Source organism: Apodemus sylvaticus, chromosome 13 (assembly GCF_947179515.1).
Source record: "Apodemus sylvaticus chromosome 13, mApoSyl1.1, whole genome shotgun sequence".
Classification (NCBI taxonomy): domain Eukaryota; kingdom Metazoa; phylum Chordata; class Mammalia; order Rodentia; family Muridae; genus Apodemus; species Apodemus sylvaticus.
In genome coordinates this window covers 35,128,162-35,147,831 of record NC_067484.1, presented here as the reverse complement: position 1 = coordinate 35,147,831, position 19,670 = coordinate 35,128,162, and the positions used below count along the sequence as shown (strand labels likewise).

The following is a 19,670-nucleotide window of genomic DNA, read 5'->3' as shown; positions in this document are numbered from 1 at the left end:
GTTCTGTGTATATATGTATGTATGTATGTATGAATGTATGTGTGTATGTATGTGTGTGTATATATGTATGTACATATGTATGTGTGTGTATATGTATGTATGTATGTATGAATGTATGCATAATGATACTCTACTACATGCGTAGAGAGAGGGGGGCATAAATGAACTGTTGGCCAACAGTAAGACCTACCACGTATCATAATTAGAAATTTGTGTGTCTTGGCTTATTTACAATTGGGCGTCAGCATATGAAAGGCATTTTAAAAACTGTATATGCTATATGAATTTCATATTTCATAAAATAAAATATGAGAAAATAGAAAACACGGGGAAATCCTAGAGGGTAGCCTGCGTATGAACATTGCTACAGTGATCCTTGAGATTAGACGTAGTATAATACTGACACTTAGAAAAAGACGAGGCTGGGGATCAAGGGAAGCTGGGATAAAGTGAGATTTTGGCAAAAGCCAGGGGAAGAAAATGAGCCATGCATGGAATAAAAATGGGAGATGTTTCAATTTTTTTGCTATAGAGAATAGAATCTGGCCATCCCCAGGGCAAATGTTAAAAGGTCTGCCGTCGGGGAGGGGTCAGCTTCAGATCTCCAGATCTCAGCTCATATCCCTCATGAACATTTCCTCAAGTAGGCTCAGGATGTAGTGAAGCAGTTAGGAATTGGCCATTAAATGCCATCTGTTTTAAAATTTGAGAGATTTAACTTTAAATATCAGCTCTGTCAGGTTTTTGCCTCTAAGATTGGCAGTGGGTTAATTATGCCTTTCTGAGTCCCCGTTTGGGTTTTTTTGTTGTTGGCTTAGTTTTTTGTGTTGTTTTGTTTTGTTTTTTTGATCTCAAAAACAGAGGGCAAAGAATCGATCTTGGAGGACTGAAGTTAGGGACAGAAGTTAATCTACCTGACCTGGATCATTGTCTACTGAGACACAGTACAGCTGGGATTGGGACTCAGCTTCTCTTAATACACCAGCACATCCTGTAATTGCTCTTACTTGCTGTATGCATCTATTTCCCCTTACACAATCAAACAAATGGCCGGCTTGGAAAACTGCTACTCTAAGCATTGCAACTTGCCTGGAACTTTTCAACAGCTACCTCTTGTTTTGCGATACCACCGACCACACTGATTGCTGTAGAGAATTTCTAAATTTAATTAACTTAATTTCCAATCCAACTTAATTTAGAATTTCATGCATACGTATTGTATTTACTGTATTTTTTATTGCACCCTTTCCCTACTTCAGTTCCTCCCCTTTCCTGCCCCCATGCCCTCCAGCACACACATCCAGCTGAGTTCATTCAGTGTTACTCCTATGTGTATGTGTTTAACCCTGATGTGACTCATCATTGGATCACCCATCAGAGGGTCATCTCTGGAGAAGCCAGTCTTATTCTCTCAGTCATCCCTGACTGCCTGGAGCTCTTCTTCTGAGGGTGGAGCCTTATGATATTTCCCCATCTTTGTTGGCATACCAAATTGGTGTTACCATATGTAGGTCTTCGTAAGTCAAATATATTATTGAGATTTCATGGGCGTAGTAGCTTCCCTGTCATATAGAGAAAACACGGTCTTGCAGAAGATATAGCCTGGGCTTCTGGCTCTTACAGTCTCTCTGTCCCCTCTTCTGCAATGTTCCCTAAGCCTTGACTATAGAGGTTGCATTTTAGATATCTCGATTGAGGTTGGATCCCCATAGCCTGTTACTTCTCTCCATCTTAATTAGCTGTTGATTTCTCAGTAGTCCCCATCTGCTATGAAATTAACACCGTTTTCTGATGAGCAGGTGAAGGCTACATTTATCTTTTTTCCTTATTTTATTAGACTTCTCTAATCTCAGATTTGTCCTGCCCTCATTCTGCTACGGTCTCTGAGCATCAGTGGTGTGTGTGTGTGTGTGTGTGTGTGTGTAACGAGAGGAGGCACAGGTATATCATTCATAGCTGAGCACTCCTTGGATACTTATTCTCTGCCCTCTGACGAGTTGTGAGTTTGTGTGTTAGTCGCCATCCACTGCACAAAGATATTTTTCTGATGAGTTGTGATAACGGAGACAATTGATGAGTAAAGGAGAAATTCACGATTTCTATCTCTATGCTGAGCTTCCCTTCACCCCCTTCGCTGGCCCTGTCTCCATGCTCTGGCCACTTTGACCTATCTTTTCTTCCATTGTTTTCCAGGCACTGGCTCCTCTCTGTGCCTGGAGAGTTGCTCCTTTGCCCACTACGTAACTGTCGGATTTTAGCTCAGTTCTATCTTCCCTGCGGCAGAAGTCCATCTCTAATCTTCTCAGACAGATTCTTTGTAGAACTCACTGCATTTTTTATTAGCTGTAGTTCTGTGCTTTCTCACACAAAGTCTCTTTTTCTCCCTTGTGTGAGGAAGCCCTGCTTGATGAACAAGGATGAGAGAATGTTTGAACTGCTGGAATTTGCATCTAATGACACTTTTGACAATTAAACAGTAGCTGCACATAAATATTTATTTAGGTATTTGGCAAGTTTTCATTTTCTTCCCCATAACTGACATTAGAAACTTCAACATCACAAGAAAGATGGGGACGGTTTTTGTCTTTTCTTTGTCTCTAGTCCTATCCCAAGTGATAGCCTCACAGAGTGGGAAGGCCCATCTGAAACATTACAGGCAATGCCTTGCCTTGAACAATATGTTTTTTTTTTAATAATCTAGCCTCCACTTTTGCAGTGTCCCTCTTAGAATCACATGTGAGGTGGGTCAAGGCAGAGATGGTGTTCCTTGGGCAGACCAGGGGCCCGGGAGCCAGATGATGTCCTTGTTATCTGCCTGAATCCTGACAAGACACAGTGCCCTCCCACTTCAAGGAGCTGTGAGTATTCTAAGAAAGGATAATGCCTTTCAAGAAGACTCACATTGATTCTTCATTTTTGCCTAGATTATTGGGTCCTGGACCCAGGAAAAATGCAGAACATCTTTACTATTAAAAGATCTATTTCTATATCTACAATTCTTATGCTTCTTGGTACTTTGACAAATGAATCATACTACTGAAAATTTAAAATAAGTTCAAAACTAAAATTAGTATGTTTCATATAGTTTGAGTCATGAGGTCAAACACTGTATTGTCTGAGATTCTATTGAGAATGAAAAGCAACCAAGTTGCTACTTTTGAAATGACGCCATTGAATCTCCTGACAAATAATATATGCTGAGAGATGTAGCTGTTATTTGAGAGAAAGTAAGTTTCAGGCTTAAATGTTTCTCACAATTCCATTCATAAAATAAGTGCACATATCTGAACATATAATATGAAAAAATATTATTGAAGGAGGGATGGGGAGAGAGACTGACTGAACAACCATGAGTTGAAGGTGTAGAGGTGCCTTTTGGAATACCCACAATCAGACAGTCTTATCCCCTGGTTTCCTCTACATTGACCAATTATACTTTGTTCTTCCACTAGATTCTTTTTTTCATTTTAATATTTTTATTTTCTATATTCTTTGTTTACATTCCAAATGATTTGCCCTTTCCCAGATCCTCCCTCCCCATATGACCTATAAACCTTCTTCTCTCCACCCATTCTCCAATCACCTCCTGCCTTTTTCTCTGTCCTTATATTCCCCTCCAACGCTAGATCAATCCTTTCCAGGATCAGGACCCCCCCCCATACTTCTTCATGGGAGTCATTTGTTATGCGATTTGTGCCTTTGGTATTCAGAGCTTCTGGGCTAATTAATATCCACTTATCAGAGATTGCATTCCATGTGTATTCTTTTGTGACTGGGTTACCTCACTTAGGATGATATTTTCCAGATCAAACCATTTGCCTAAAAATTTTGTGAATTCATTGTTTCTAATTCCATTGTGTAAATACATTTTCTGTATCTATTCCTCCTTTGAGGGACATCTGGGTTCTTTCCAGCTTCTGGCTATTATAAATAAGGCTGCTATGAACATAATGGAGCATGTGTCTTTATTGCATGCCGGGGAATCCTTTGAGTATATGCCTAGGAGAGGTATAGCAGGGTCCTCCGGAAGTGTCATGTCCAGTTTTCTGAGGAACCACCAGATGATTTCCAAAGTGGTTGTATCATCTTACAGCCCCACCAGCAGTGGAGGAGTGCTCCTCTTTCTCCACATCCTCACCAAAACCTGCTGTCTCCTGAGTTTTTGACCTTAGCCATTCTGACTGGTGTATGGTGAAATCTCAGGGTTGTTTTGATTTGCATTTCCCTAATGACTAATGATGTTGAGCACTTCTTAAGGTGCTTCTAGGCCATCCAGCTAAACTTTTAAAGACTTACCTGTTCTAACTCTGTTTCTTTGAACATGTTTGCAACCTATCTTGTATTTGGCTTTAAATACAATTACTTCTGAATGTCCATTTTACTTTGTTCTATCTTTCTTTGCTTTTCTTCTTTCTTTGCTTTTCTTCTTTCTTTCTTTCTTTGTTTCTTTCTGTTCTTCCTTTCTTCCTTCCTCTTTCTTTCTTTCTTTCTTTCTTTCTTTCTTTCTTTCTTTCTTTCTTTCTTTTCTTCTCTCTCTCTCTCTCTCTCTCTCTCTCTCTCTCTCTCTCTCCTTCTTTCCTTCTTCATTTTACATACTTATTCTCATCCCCTCTCCCACAGTCCCTCCTCCCATCCCCCCACCTTGTCCTCTGAGAGGGTGGAGTTCCCCCCCCCCCCACCTGTGTATCCTCCTTTCCTGGCACATCAAGGTCTCAGGGCTAAGCATAGCCTCTCTCTTTGAGATCAGACAAGGCAGCTCAGCTAGAAGAACGTACCTCACAAAGAGACAACAGCTTTTTAAATAGCCCCTGTTCCAGTTGTTGGAGACCCATATGAAGACCAAGCTGCACTTTTGCTACAAATGTGCAGGGGGGCCTAGGTTCATTTTGGGTATGCTCTGTGGTTGGTGGTTCAGTCTCTGCAAACCCCAAGAATCCAGGTTAGTCTTTCTGTATCCCTAATCTCTCTATGACTTTTAACATGAAGGGGTATTGGTTTGTTGTCAAAGGCTTTTTTAGCATCTAATGATATGCTCATGAGGGTTTTTTTTCTTTTAGTTTGCTTATATGGTGGATTACATTGATGAATTTTCATATATTGAAACATCCCTGCATCCCTGGGATGAAGCCTACTTGATCATGACAGATATTATTTTTTGATGTGTTCCTTGATTTGGTTTGTGAATATTTTATTGAGTAGTTTTGCAATGTTCATAAGAGAATTTGGTCTAAAATTCTCTTTCTTTGTTGAGTCTTTGTGTGGTTTAGGTATGAGGGTGACTGTGGTTTCATGAATGAGTTTGGCAGTGTTCTTATGTTTCTGTTTTGTGGAATAGTTTGAGGAGTGTTAGCAGTATCTCCTCTTTGAAAATGTGGTAGAATTCTGCACTAAAATCATCTGGTCCTGGGTTTTATCAATGACTGTTTCTATTTCCTTAGAGGTATCGGGCTGTTTAAATGGTTTACCTCGTCTAGATTTAACTTGGGTGAGTGGTATCTGTCTAGGAAATTATTCACTTCATTAAAGTTTTCCAAGTGCAATCTTTTTGTATCTGTTTAGGCTAGCTTTGTGACCAACTATATGGTCAGTTTTGGAGAAGGATCTATGAGGTGCTGAGAAGAAGGTATATTCTGTGCTTGGATGAAATATTCTGTACATGTCTGTTGGGTCTATTAGTTTCATACTGTTGGTTAGTTTCATTATTTCTCTGCTTAGTTTGTCTAGATTACCTGTCAATTGTGAGAGTGTGGTGTTGTAGGTTCACTGGAAATGGCACATTGCTCAGGGCAGCTGTAAATACCCCAGGGGATTCAGCAGGCAGGGAAGGTGGGTACAGGAAGGGAATCTAACCTGTGTGATTCTGGATCAGTGAGTCTGAAGAAGGTGGGCAGAGAGGTGGTGGGACAATGGAGTCTGCTCAGGGTAGCTGAGGGTACCACAGAGAACTCAGCATGCTGGAAAGATAGATGCGATGCATTAAGGGAGTCCCATTTTACTTTATTGAAGAGACCATTTCCTCTAAGGGCGACAGTATTTTCCTTTGCTAACTGTCTCCTGCCATCTTGAAACTTGATATATTCTACCTACAAAACCTTCCACAGCTCTCCAGTCCCAGGTTTGCTTTGAAACAAAGTTCCTTGTAAAACATATTCTTCTCACTCCAGGGCTGCATATTTCATCGTGTGCAAGAGATAAGTTGTCTTTTTTGCTTAATGATCTCCCTGAAGCATAACTAAATCGTGAATGTATAAATCAAATGTGTCAATCATTGTGAGCTTGTGTCGCACAGTTCCATTTGTTTTTCCAATATATATGAGTGACTTTTGCAAGGAAGGTGAACAAGTGTTTCTTCTTTTCATATACTCTTCCCAGACATGTCCATGCAGTGTACCTGTCACATTTGTTGAGTTGGATTTCATGGCACAATGTATGAACTATGATTTTTATGTTCATTTCATCAAATATTCATAGGGTGCTTACTAATTGCTGGGAGCCCTTCTGGACACTGGATTTATAGTGCTGAATGACAGGAAAGGCTCTGGATTGCAGAGCTTTTAGTGCAGGAACACAGTGATAGCAGATAGCAGAGAATGGTACAACTACAGACAGCTGAAGAACAGTGAGTCAATCCCTGGATCCTGAAGTGATCACCTCCTGTTGCTAGGCTGCACCCCCAGTGGAAGGATGAGGACATCAACCACCCCCCCCAACACACATACACACACACACACACACACACACACACCTCTTGACCCCAAATTTGTCCTGTTTACAAGAAATGCATGGACAAAGGTGGAGCAGAGAATAAAGGAATAGCCAACCAATGACTGGTCTAACTAGAGAGCTATCCCATGGTCAAGCACCAATCCCTACACTATTAATGATGCTCAGTTGTGCTTGCAGACAGGAGCCTCGCATAACTGTCCTCTGAGAGACTCCATTCAGCAGCTGACAGAAGCAGATATAGAGACCCACAGCTAAATAATAGACAGAACACAGGAAGTTTTGTGTGCAGGAATCGGGGGAAGGATTGAGGGACCCAGAGGTATAGGAACTCCACAGGAAGACCAACAGAGTCAACTAATAACCTGGACCCTTGGGGGCTCTAAGAGATTGAACCACCAACCAAAAAAATCACACACAGGCTGGACCTAGGCCCCCTTGCGTATTTATAGCAAATGTGCAGCTTGGTCTTGATGTCAGTCCTGAACATCTGGAATGAACAGCTGTACCTAAAGCTGTTGCTGGCCTGTGGAATGCATTTCTTCTAGCTGCATTAACTTGTCTGGCCTCACTGGGAAAGGAGATGCCTAGTCCCAACAGAAACATGACTTGCCAAGATGGGGGGGGGGGGGCTGGGGCAGTGATCAGGATTGAAGTGAATACATTAATAAATTAATGGAAAACAAAAACAAAATAAGTAAATCCCCAAAGCGGTTGGGGTATGTCACTCCCTATGGCAGGGAGGGTCTTCGGGGGGGGGGGGTAAGACTGAAACTAAGTCCTGACACATTAATTATGGACTAAATGTGTTTTAGCCTTTAATTCTCATTGTATTTGTTTTGCATTTGTATGGACCATTCATTACCTATAAGCGTGTCAGCTCATCTTGGCTTTTTTTTTTTTTTTTGCCAATTTCTCCCTATTTATGGATGCCAACAGAGCCAGTTTGATCTCATCCACTATGTGCTCTTGCTACAGACATATAAAGTAGCTGTCCCACACATGTTTGCCTGAACATAGGGTGCTCTGAGATGCGCCTTACTTTGTATTACAATTTTGGTGTTATTTTTCTTTTCTTTTGATAAATTTGGCTTAAGAGTGTGGCTAAGAGTGTGGCTAAGATACTGCCTAGCTGCATCCCAACCTGAACAAATATGAGTTTCATCATCTTGGAAAAGCTACTGGAATTTTCTGGAGTCCACCTAAATTGTAGAATTATGTTAATAACAGAAGCTTCCTCTGGGAGACTACAGGAGTTGAGGGACATAAATGAGTGAGTGTGTGTGTGTGTGTGTGTGTGAGATGTATAAGCAGGTACCATATACCCAATTCATCTAAATGATTTTAACCTTACTATTTGCTTTGGAAATTTTCCAAATCCAAAGTCCTGGTGACTTCTGTGAATGATGTCCTGGGCCTTGACTCTTCAGTCTGATAGCTATTCATTGTTGGAGAGTTAAAAGATTTCTCAGTCTCCTGTGCCTTCTCTCTTTCCTTTGAAGAATGTGTTTATCTGGTGGCTCACTTGAACTTTTGTTTTTGTTCTCTCAATTTACTTCTGGGCCCAAGGTCCTCTGTCTGTCTCTTAGGAAGAGTACCTGTTTCAATCAAACCCAACAGGTTAAAAGTGGAAATTTCCATCATGCCTTAATAATCTTTTCTACTTGTTACATCAAAGGATTCGAAGTATTACCTTGTAGTTACAGACATTGGATACAAAATAGAACCTGCTTCTCCTCACAAAATGTACTTGAGTGTGTGGCATATGCTGTAGATAATTGAAGTACTAGAGAAGAAAGCAGCAAATACAATGTAGTTAGAGAAACACCATGGAAACAGCAATGATACAATGTGCAGAAACGGGAAGCCCATCCTGGATCTGGAGACCAGCACACATTCAGAAAGCTGGCCTAAAACATGGCTGGACCACTGCATGGAGGAAGGGCTACTGCCCAGACACACACACACACACACACATGTCAGTGTGTGTGTATGTGTATATATGTATATATGTGTATATGTATATCTGTGTGTATGCATATATGTATATGTATATATGTGTATATGTATATCTGTGTGTATGCATATATGTATATGTATATATGTGTATATATGTATGTATGCATATGCATGTATATATGTGTATGTACAATATATGTGTATTGCATATATACGTATATATACATGTATATGTATATATATGCAATACACATATATATTCTCTCTCACACACACATACACAGGTATAGGTATTGATATAGATGATAGCACTGTTTATCCTTTTGTGATTAGGTATGAATATAGAACACTGACCCCAGAACTTATAAGCAACAGTATATATTGCATCTTATATGCAATGAACTCCATCATTCACAGTCATTTACAACAGCTTATTTACTGTTTTGTGTCTTAGACTCTCTCAGTACTAGAAGAGATGCCGATCCAAGTATTTTCTTATAATTTGGTAACTAGCTTAGTACATAGGTGTATGTGCCAGGAACTTCCTATGTTTTCAACATATTGTCCCATCTGTTCTCACAGCAAGTGGATGGTGTAGCATCATTATACCACTTCACAACTGAAGAAACTGTCTTGAAGAGGGTCAATAGCTAGCTCTAAGACTAGAAGGTATATGAGGAAGTCCATAAAGTAAGGACATAAAGGATGTCAGTGCCCAAGTGTGAGGAGACATGAGGTTGACTGCTAAAGTCTCTGCTGATTGTAAAATTCCAGGATTACTGGTTGGTCTGGGTGCTTCTCCTTTACCCGTGGTTAGAAAGCAGGGGAAGGAGAAGGTAGAATTTTCCTTAATTGCAGGAGTGGTGAAGACATTAGCTTGGGGCTTAAAATATACTGTCTTCTAAGACTTGTCAAAGTAAATTGTGTCCCCGGAGACATTTAAAAGCAATTACATCCCTCATTTGCATGTGACTGTGGTTGGAGAAGCTGCAGGTTGTCTGCCAAAGGGGACTTTCATGGAGTTTTGTGAGCAAACTTTGAAGTGTTCGCATAAGAACTTACTTTGTGAATTCCTTTGCTACATTCTAGTTAATTCTGGCCATCTGGAACGTAATTTACCATTAGAACATTGATTCAATCACTTTGTGAAAGTATTTTTTGGTTAACTAGAAAATGTCCTAGGAATGGCTAAACAACAGAACTTATATAGTCGGCTACTCCTGAGATAAACCACAATTCTGTTTGCTAAATAACATCCATTTAGCCTGAGAATCAACAACCCCTGTCTTTCTTGGTAGTAATTCTTTGTTAGAAGGACATGCCTGCAGGACTGACCTGGATGGGCATTTTCAAGTTTTGTGATCTCTTCTACATTAATAAACTCTTTTAGAAGAATTACACCACTCCTTCTTTTCCTGCCTCCTTCAATTTTTGTGTGTTTAGTTTTTGAGATGAGACTATCTTGAAACAGATGTTCTGATCCTTTGGCTCCTACAGTCTTTCTGTCGTCTCTTCTCCTGTGTTCCCTGAGCCTTTGATACAGGGTTGTGTTGTAGATCTATCCACTGGGCAGGCAGCCATAGCCAGCTCTTCTCTATAGCTTGAGCAATTGTGGTTTTGTGTTGGTCTCCATCTACTGAAAACAGAAGCTACCTTGATGTGGGGAGAAAGCTACACTTATCTGTGGGTATAAGAATAAGGACTTAAAATAACTTGTGTTCTCATATTAAATAAATAAATGTGTTTTAAAAAGAAAGGATAAGTACTTAGAATGCGGCTAGAAATCACACTGCTTTGAGAACATGATAACAGTTCTTTTCTATGTTTCATGGCCTCACCAGTTCTTATTTCTTCATCTTTGAAATGGATACATTTGTGTATTTTGACCTTTGAAAACCTCATGAGGGGCTGCTAGAAAGTTATTCCAGTCACTAAAGTCACATGTTGTGCTCGCACAAGGGCTTAAGTTCAAACATCAGAACTCATGTGAAAAAGCTGGGCATTGTGGCACACACCTGGAATCTCAGGGTTGGTGTTGGGTTGGGGGTGAGTAAAGACAGGCAGGCCCCTGGGGCTTGCCAGTCAGCCAGCTGATACTATTTGATGAGCTCCTTCCTTTTCCCATGAAAGGCTCTTTAAAAAATAAAAACAGGTGAATGGCAATTAAGATTGACCTCTGGACTCCTCTGCAAACATATAAATACAGACACACCTACAACACACACACACACACACAAGTTATGAGTGTTGTATAATATTTTGTAAGTATTGCCTTTGGTGAGGACATGAGTGGTAGGGGTTACAATCAACTCAGTCAGTATATTAGGTAATCTCAGAACACTTGCCAATTTGACTAGCAGCTTCTCACTTATGATGCTACCTAGCGAGGATCCTGTTATACCACTCCTGGGCATATACCCAGAGGATTCCCCAGTAGGTAATAAGGCTACGTGCTCCACTATGTTCATAGCAGCCCTATTTATAATTGCCAGAACATGGAAAGAACCCAGGTATCCCTCAACGGAAGAATGGATGCAAAAAATGTGGTATATATACACAATGGAGTACTATTCAGCCATTAGAAACAATGAATTCATGAAATTCTTAGGCAAATGGATGGAGCTGGAGAACATCATACTAAGTGAGGTAACCCAGTCTCAAAAGATTAATCATGGTATGCACTCACTAATAAGTGGATATTAGCCTAGAAAATTGGAATACCCAAAACATAATCCACACATCAAATAATGTACAAGAAGATTGGAGGAGTAGCCTGGTTCTGGAAAGACTCAGTGTAGCAGTATAGGGCAATACCAGAACAGGGAAGTGGGAAGGGGTGGGTGGGGGAAAAGGGGGAGGGAAGAGGGCTTATGGGACTTTCAGGGAGTAGGAAGTCAGAAAAGGGGAAATCATTTGAAATGTAAATAAAAGATATATTGAATAAAAAAGAATATACCTAATTAAAAAAAGAAAAAATGATGCTACCTAGCATATTTTAGAGGAAGATAGTAATATAATGAGAAAGTTTCATTAAAAACAAAATAAAACACACAAAAAACTTTTCTAGAATTTTTGCTTGAAATTGAAGATTTTATGATATGAGGAAAGATACTCACAATATGTCAAGTGGACTTTTGAGAGTTCTGCCTTGAGGGTACAAAAAAACCTTCAGCATTTATGTCAATGTTGTGAGTTTTAGGTAAGAATTTCATATTTTGTCAGGCAGTGATGGCATACATCTTTAATCCCAGCACTCAGGAGGCAGAGGTAGAGGCAGATCTCTTAGTTCACGGCCAATTTGGGCTACAAAGTGAATTCCAAGGCTTTTTATTGGGGCATTGAGTCCATTGATGTTAAGAGATATTAAGGAATAGTGATTGTTACTTCCTATCATTTTTGACGTTATTTTTTAAATTTGATTGCTTAACTTCTTTTGGGTTTGATGAAAGGTTACTATCTTGCTTTTTTCAGGGTGAAGTTTCCCTCCTTGTATTGGTGTTGTCCTCCTATTATCCTTTTTAGGGCTGGGTTTGTGGATAGATATTGGGTAAACTTGGTTTTGTCGTGAAATATCTTAGTTTCTCCATCTATGGTGATTGAGAGTTTTGCTGGATATAGTAGTTTTGGTTGGCATTTGTGTTCTCTTAGAGTCTGCATGAGATCTGCCCAGGACCTTCTAGCCTTCATAGTCTCAGGTGAAAAGTCTGCTGTGATTCTGATAGGTCTTCCTTTATATGTTACTTGGCCTTTTTCTCTTACTGCCTTTAATATTCTTTCTTTGTTTAGAACATTTGGTGTTTTGATTATTATGTGACGGGAAGTATTTCTGTTCTGGTCCAGTCTGTTTGGAGTTCTGTAGGCTTGTATATTCATGGGCATCTCTCTCTTTAGGTTAGGGAAGTTTTCTTCCATAATTTTATTGAAGATATTTGCTGGCCCTTTAAGTTGTAAATCTTCACTCTCATCTATGCCTATAATCCTTAGGTTTGGTCTTCTCATTGTATCCTGGATTTCCTGGATATTTTGGGTTACAAGCTTTTTGCATTTTGCATTTTCTTTAACTGTTGAGTCCATGGTTTCTATGGAATCTTCAGCATCTGAGATTCTTTCTTCTATTTCTTGTATTCTGTTGTTGATATTTGCATCTCTGTCCCCTGATTTCTTCCCAAGGCTTTCTATCTCCAAAGTTGTCTCCTTTTGAGTTTTCTTAGTTGTTTCTACTTCTGATTTTAGATCCTGGATGGTTTTGCTTAGCTCCTTCACTTGCTTGTTTGTGCTTTCCTGTAATTCTTTAAGAGATTTTTGTGTTTTTTCTTTCATGACCTCAGCCTGTTGACCAAAGTTCTCCTGTCACAGAAAAAAAACCCTGTCTTAAAATACAAAACAAATCAACAAAAACAAAACCAAAAATCCTCATATTTTTTGTCCCATGTTACCAGTTAAAATACTGTTATGTTTATTGTAGAATAAAGACAAAATTTAAATCAAATATGAATCTCAGCACAATCACATGTTTCCATTGTATATAAACTAGCACTCAGGATTTCACCAACCTAGTTTAAAATTAAATACAATAATCTCCCCTTCTTTACTATTGTTAATATTTTAGTGATAAGGAAGAATTTTTCTATTTTCCTTAATAATCCATGTTTATGAAAGCTCAAATGTCCATGATTGTCTGTCTGTACAGTGGCCATCCATGCTTACAACCCTAGCCCCCTGATGATAGAGCTGTCCAACATCTGAGCTTCAGTTATCCATTTCCCAGGATGCTGACTGCATCCTGACTGTATACTTCAAGTTGTATAAGGGTATGGAAAAGTATATGTTAGATCTATAGCATCACTCTCAACATTACATTTTAAAAGGAATTTAATATTTCCATTTGTTCTCTGAGTCAGCAATATATATGAATCTATAGCAGTGCCAGTCAAGGCATAGGACATTTGGATAGGCTGGAATAACATGAGAATCAAGTCTGGAAGTTAGAGTTGAGTTCATTTGTGGAGGAACAAGAAATTTAATACTTTAGGCACAATGTAAGAGGGTGAACAGTTAATTCCAAGAAAGACTCTTATCATAGCAAATAAGAGGAGAGTACTTTCAACACGTTGGCAATAACTAAGAGTGAGATGTTTGCAATTTTCTATTCCTAGCTTTAGAAAAATAATTAAGTGGTTACTGTCAGAAACAATGTATTTGAATTCTACTTGCAGCATTTTAGCTTGAGCATCCCATGATATCAGAAAGAAGCCAAGAAGTACATGTACCCCTAACAGGGAAATAAGTGGTACTTAGCTGAGGTAGTGTTGACTCAGAAGTGAAAATGTGCACTCCAGGGGGCCACCCAGCAGGCTGTGATTCAGGAGACCCTCTGAATCCACACACTCTTCTCAGCTAAGCCTACTGAGGGAGAAGAGAGGAGAAAGGGTAAGCCCAGACAACAATTTAAGGAGCATAGAAGCACAAAAATCTCAGCACAGCCCTCAAGAAGAAGAGAACAAATCAGTGATAGTTCAAATTATAGTTACAGAAGCTAAAGGTACCGGTGTATAGGGGTCTGGAAGGCTCAAGGAATTTCTCAATTCCCAGAAAGTAAAACTGTGCAAGGCAGAATAGACCTTCCTCATGCTTCTCAGGCTGCTTAAGACCTCCCGTCACATAATAATCAAAACCCCAAATGTACTAAACAAAGAAATAATATTAAAGGCAGTAAGAGAAAAAGGCCAAGTAACATATAAAGGAAGACCTATCAGAATCACACCAGACTTCTCACCAGAGACCATGAAAGCTAGAAGATCCTGGGTGGATCTCATGCAGACTCTAAGAGAACACAAATGTCAGCCAAGACTACTATACCCAGCAAAACTCTCAATCACCATAGATGGAGAAACCAAGATATTCCATGACAAAACCAAATTTACACAATATCTTTCCACAAACCCAGCCCTACAAAGAATAATAGGAGGAAAACTCCATTACAAGGAGATGAAGGGAGAAGTGGAGCCCATTTGAGGCAATGACCTTCAGATGCAATATAAACATAATTTATAAAGTAAGAAATGTTTCGGCATGTGTTAATATTTAATTGTATAATTGCCTTTACTCTTCTCTTTGTTCTCTGCCCTTATTCCCTTCCTTTCATTTTCCTCCTCCTCCACCTCCTTCCCCATTTATTGCCAATTTTGTCTTTCTGTTTTACTCTTTACCTCCTCCAATTCTCCTTTCCTCAATATTTCCCCTTCTTTTATCTCTTTTTACTCCTCTTTCTTCCTTCTCTCCATTGTCTACTACGATCTTTCCTCTCTCCTCATTTCCCCCTGCCTGTGGCCCACCCTTAATTGTTCCTCCAGGTACTATGCCATCTGCTGCCAACCTTTGGTTTATAGAAACAAGATGACCCCTCTACGCATCGCATTAATGTTGGGAGGCTGCTGGGTCATCCCCATGTTTATATCTTTTCTCCCCATAATGCAAGGCTGGAACAGCATCGGCATAGATGATGCGGTAAGTATGCATAGAAAACCATGGAATTATGATCCACTCGGGTTTGCTAGGCATTTTAGATAAGCAAACACTACTAAGCCGGGTAGCTATTTTAATAGATATAATGGTCTGAGCAACATGTTTAAATGCCTATTGATGCCAAATTTTAATCAAGATCCACTGAATTATCTTCCCGATGAGAACTTGTGTTTTTAAAAGTTTATTTATGTACTATTTGAGAATTTCATATATGAGCACAATGTATTTAGATGTCATGAAACCCTGAGCCCCAGAGTTTGCATTGGCATGTCTGTCTTTGATTCTTTTCCTATACAATAATAAAATACCTTGACAGAAACAACTTAGAGAGATGGATTATTTCAGCTCACAGTTTAAGAGATCCATCATGGCAGAGATGTCAAGACAGCAGGAATCTGAAGCAGTGAGTCCCTCAATGTCCACAGTCAGAAGAGGACTATGAAACTGCTCAGTTTTGCTTGTTTGTTTGTTTGTTTTGGCTTCTGCATTCCAAAGCCCCCAGCCTATGGAAAGGTCCTATCCACAACTAAGATGGATCTTCCCACATCAATTATCATACACAAGATAAAGCTCTTCAGCTATAGCCAGTGGCACTTCTTGCAGGTGATTCAGATTCTGTCAAGTTGATAGCTCCCTCTAACCAACACAATGTCCAACTCGGCATTGCTCAGTTTCAGCGAGGCTGCTGATGAGTTGATTTATCCTGAATCCCCCAGGACCAGGCATTTCATTCTTTACCTTCCCCAGATTATGTCTGATCGCCTGGCTTGTCTTCAGCAAGAATCCTGCTAAGTTGACTTAGCTAGAATCCCACTTACTCCTCCCATTTACTCTTAATAATTTTCTGTTCAACCAACTCCTTGGCTATAAATCCCCACTTTTTTCCTTTGGTGCTTTAGAGTTGAATCTTATCTCTTTCTGCAAAATCACCGTATTTTGTCTTATGAAAATAATGTGGAATAAAGGCTCCTTAGCAAATGTTTCAAACAATTGTTTAACATTACTGTAAATCAGACAGGATGATTAGCACTTTATATATAATCACAAAAGAATACTTTAGGGAAGAATATAATTATGACCATTTTAAATATGAGCAGGTTAATTTGCATTCCCCATGACACACAGTTTTCCTGTAGAAAAGAATTTTAATTTAATTTATTTTATATATTTATATTTTTATATTTATTAAATATTTATTGATATTTATAAGTCAGTTCCAGAACTTGAGGCATATCATATGTCCTGAGAAACCTTCATTCTATTTCATATTGAGTCTGTAAGGTTTACAGTGCCCAGGGAAAGACATACCAGGTGAATGGACTCTGCCAAGGAATGAGGAAAGTCTTAGGCTTAAAGTCAGGAAACTAAGCTGTGAGCCCAGCTCTGTTAATGTCCAACTTCCTGAGAGGTTGTTTTAAGAAGTAAAGTTGGTGCTGACTGAAAAATTATCTCTAATGTGAGTCTAAGGGGAAATGTGCCACATATGCCATGCACTGTCCAAACTCTGGGTATTGTTTTCCAGAAGTGTAGAACCAATAGGACGTTTGTGTGCATATGTTCATCTGTCTACCCATCTATCTGTCCATCTATCTATTTATCTATCTGCCTATCCATCTGTCTATCCATCCATCTATCTGCCTACCCATATATCTCTCTATCCATCCATCTATGTCTATCCATCTATTTCTCATCCATTATCTATCTATCTATCTATCTATCTATCTATCTATCTATCTATCTATCTATCATCTACCTTTTCCTTGTCACATATCTGTTCATCTAGCTACTTATATATTTAAAGAAAAAGAGAAACAAAGATAGACATATAGACATATGTAACTGGCTCACATTGTTGTGTAAGTTGACAATTCTCAGCAAACTGGAGACTCAAGAATGGCAATATTTCAGTTCATATTCAGACACAGGAAAAACTGATGGCCTTCATTGAGTCAATACAACAGTGCCCTCTTATTTGGTTATGTTGTTATATTAAGGCCTTTAATAGGGTTAGATGCAGTGCTGAATTGGAAGAGAAAACAGATTTATATAATCTGTTCAGAGCTTAATCACAACCCCAAATATTGTCATACTCAGAACTGGGTTTTACCAAATATCTGGATACCAATAGCTTGGTTACACTGACACATAACATTAACAACCCCACTGTCAAAATCATCCATTCTAGCATTCCAAATTATAATGGTGATTTAAACGGATAGTTCAGATTCATTGTCAGAAGTATGTATTTCTAAAGGAAGATGGCATATAGTCACTTAATGCCAGTCCTAAGATCTTGCTAGATGTGGAGAAGGGAACAGAAAGAAGAGATTGCGAATGAAGAATGAGTTCTGACCCAAATGGACCAGAAAAAAAAAAGAGAATTTGCCTTCTTCTCTCTACACCTAAGGATTTTAATTTCACTTTCAAATGAGTCCCATGGCCAGAAAATTTCTGAGCAAGAGTTCTTGAGCTTCTGAAAAAATCTAATAGGCAGGGAATAGAGAGATCTGGGCTCCACCCTGGAAGAAGATGCAGATAAGCTCCTGAATCCCAAATCAGTTCTTTCAGTTTGTTGTTGTTTTTAATCTGGAAGGGAAATGAAATGCCAGTTTTCAACAAACACTAATATCCAAATAATAGTAATAATAATGGTCAACAGATATTTTGTACTTACTGTGCATCGAGCCCTATGTTAATTGGATTTCGGGGAACCACATTCAGGGACATTCTCTGTTCAGCTGAAACACTTATGCTTTAAAGCCTGGGCTTGGTAGATTGTTCTGCTTCATCCTCAAAGCTTACAAATGGTCACTGTACCAACCTATTGAAGGCGATTTAGCGTTGTGAACAAATGGTTGGCTACCATTTACTAAGCACTTCAGTCAATATACTAAATTCTTCATGACTTAATTCCATTTGATTCATCCAGTACTACCATGCTTAACATCCATTTTATAAAGAATCTCTTGATTTCAAAGTCTATGGGTTTCAGCGTCTCCCTACTTGTTCATTTAACCATTCAAGAAATGTTAACTGAAAGCCTATCACAATTTGTTGATTTCTTAATCAATTTCAACATTTCCACTTTTGTGGCTCTTAGGATCTACTTACTAAGAGAAATCGCACTATATTTCAAGTGTTGACTTTTGTTTCAAACAAAACTTCAAACCAAGTAAAAAGATACCAACTGATGACAAGATGTTGCTACTTTACCTAAGAATTTACTCTATTTGATAAGCTATGGCTGGAGCATAGTCTTATAGGAGGAGACAGAACAAGCCCCGTGCAAGCAAATGCTCATAGAGAATTTAGGAATCAAGGTAGCAACCGATGCAGAAGCCTTCAGTTAGGAGCACACTTTGCTGATTCTAAGAATGTCAAGAACAGAGCTTGGAGAGCTGGTCTTGAGCTAGATTCTTTTGTTTGTTTGTTTTTTCACTTTAAACAATAGAGAACTTATGAATTTTACTTTGAAACTGAAGGATTCAAGGCAAAGGAGGATTCAGAGGCATGACCTCTTTGCATTTCCAAAGAAAAGTTATAGCTAGTCTGCAGAAAATAATGATAAGGTGACACAAAATCAGGAAAGCACTGGGAAGGGACTGCAATGGTCCCGCTAATTGAAGATGGTGACCCAGAGTAGGATGGCAGTGACCTGAAGTGGCAAGAAGTTGTGAGAGTTCAGATCTTCTCCTACTTCTCATTTCTTGGGTACCTGTGTTTCTAGGTGCTAGGTCTGCATTGCTAAAGGGGGATGGTAATGATCCAAATCCTTGTAACTTTACGTCCAACCAGTGAGATGCAAGCAACACATGATACACTAAAGATAAGCAGATAGCTAGAATGCTAGGAGATAGTGACTGTGTTTTACTCCAACTTGGACTGAGGAGATGACTTATAAAAATATGAAGATTCTTTCCCAGTCTGTTAGTTGACGTTTTGTCCTTTTGACGGTGTCCTTTGCCTTACAGAAACTTTGTAGTTTTATGAGGTCCCATTTGTCAATTCTTGATCTTAGAGCATAAGCTATTGGTGTTCTATTCAAGAACTTTTCCCCTGTGCCCATGTCCTCCAGGGTCTTCCCCAGTTTTTTTTTTCAATTAGTTTCAGTGTGTCAGGTTTTATGTGGAGGTCCTTGATCTATTTGGAGTTGAGCTTGGTACATGGAGATAAGAATGGATCGATGCGCATTCTTCTGCATGCTGACCTCCAATTGAACCAGCACCATTTGTTGAAAAGACTATCTCTTTTCCACTGGATGCTTTCAGCCCCTTTGTCGAAGACCAAGTGACCATAGGTGTGTTGGTTCATTTCTGGGTCTTCAATCCTATTCCATTGATCCGCTTGCCTGATATTGTACCAATACCATGCAGTTTTATCACTATTGCTCTGTAGTAGAGTTTAAAGTCTGGGATATTGAATCCTCCTGAAGTTCTTTTACTGTTGAGAATAGTTTTAGCTAT

The 19,670-nt window shown here is 39.2% G+C and overlaps 1 protein-coding gene across 1 annotated transcript in view; it reads left to right on the top strand.

The window, feature by feature from the left end:
- Htr4 (5-hydroxytryptamine receptor 4) overlaps positions 1 to 19,670 on the top strand; it is a 64,144-nt gene that overhangs the window by 6,217 nt on the left and 38,257 nt on the right. The window contains exon 4 of the mRNA XM_052155286.1: positions 15,036 to 15,189. Coding sequence (XP_052011246.1) covers positions 15,036 to 15,189 — 154 coding nt within the window. The remainder of the gene's footprint in view (positions 1 to 15,035; positions 15,190 to 19,670) is intronic.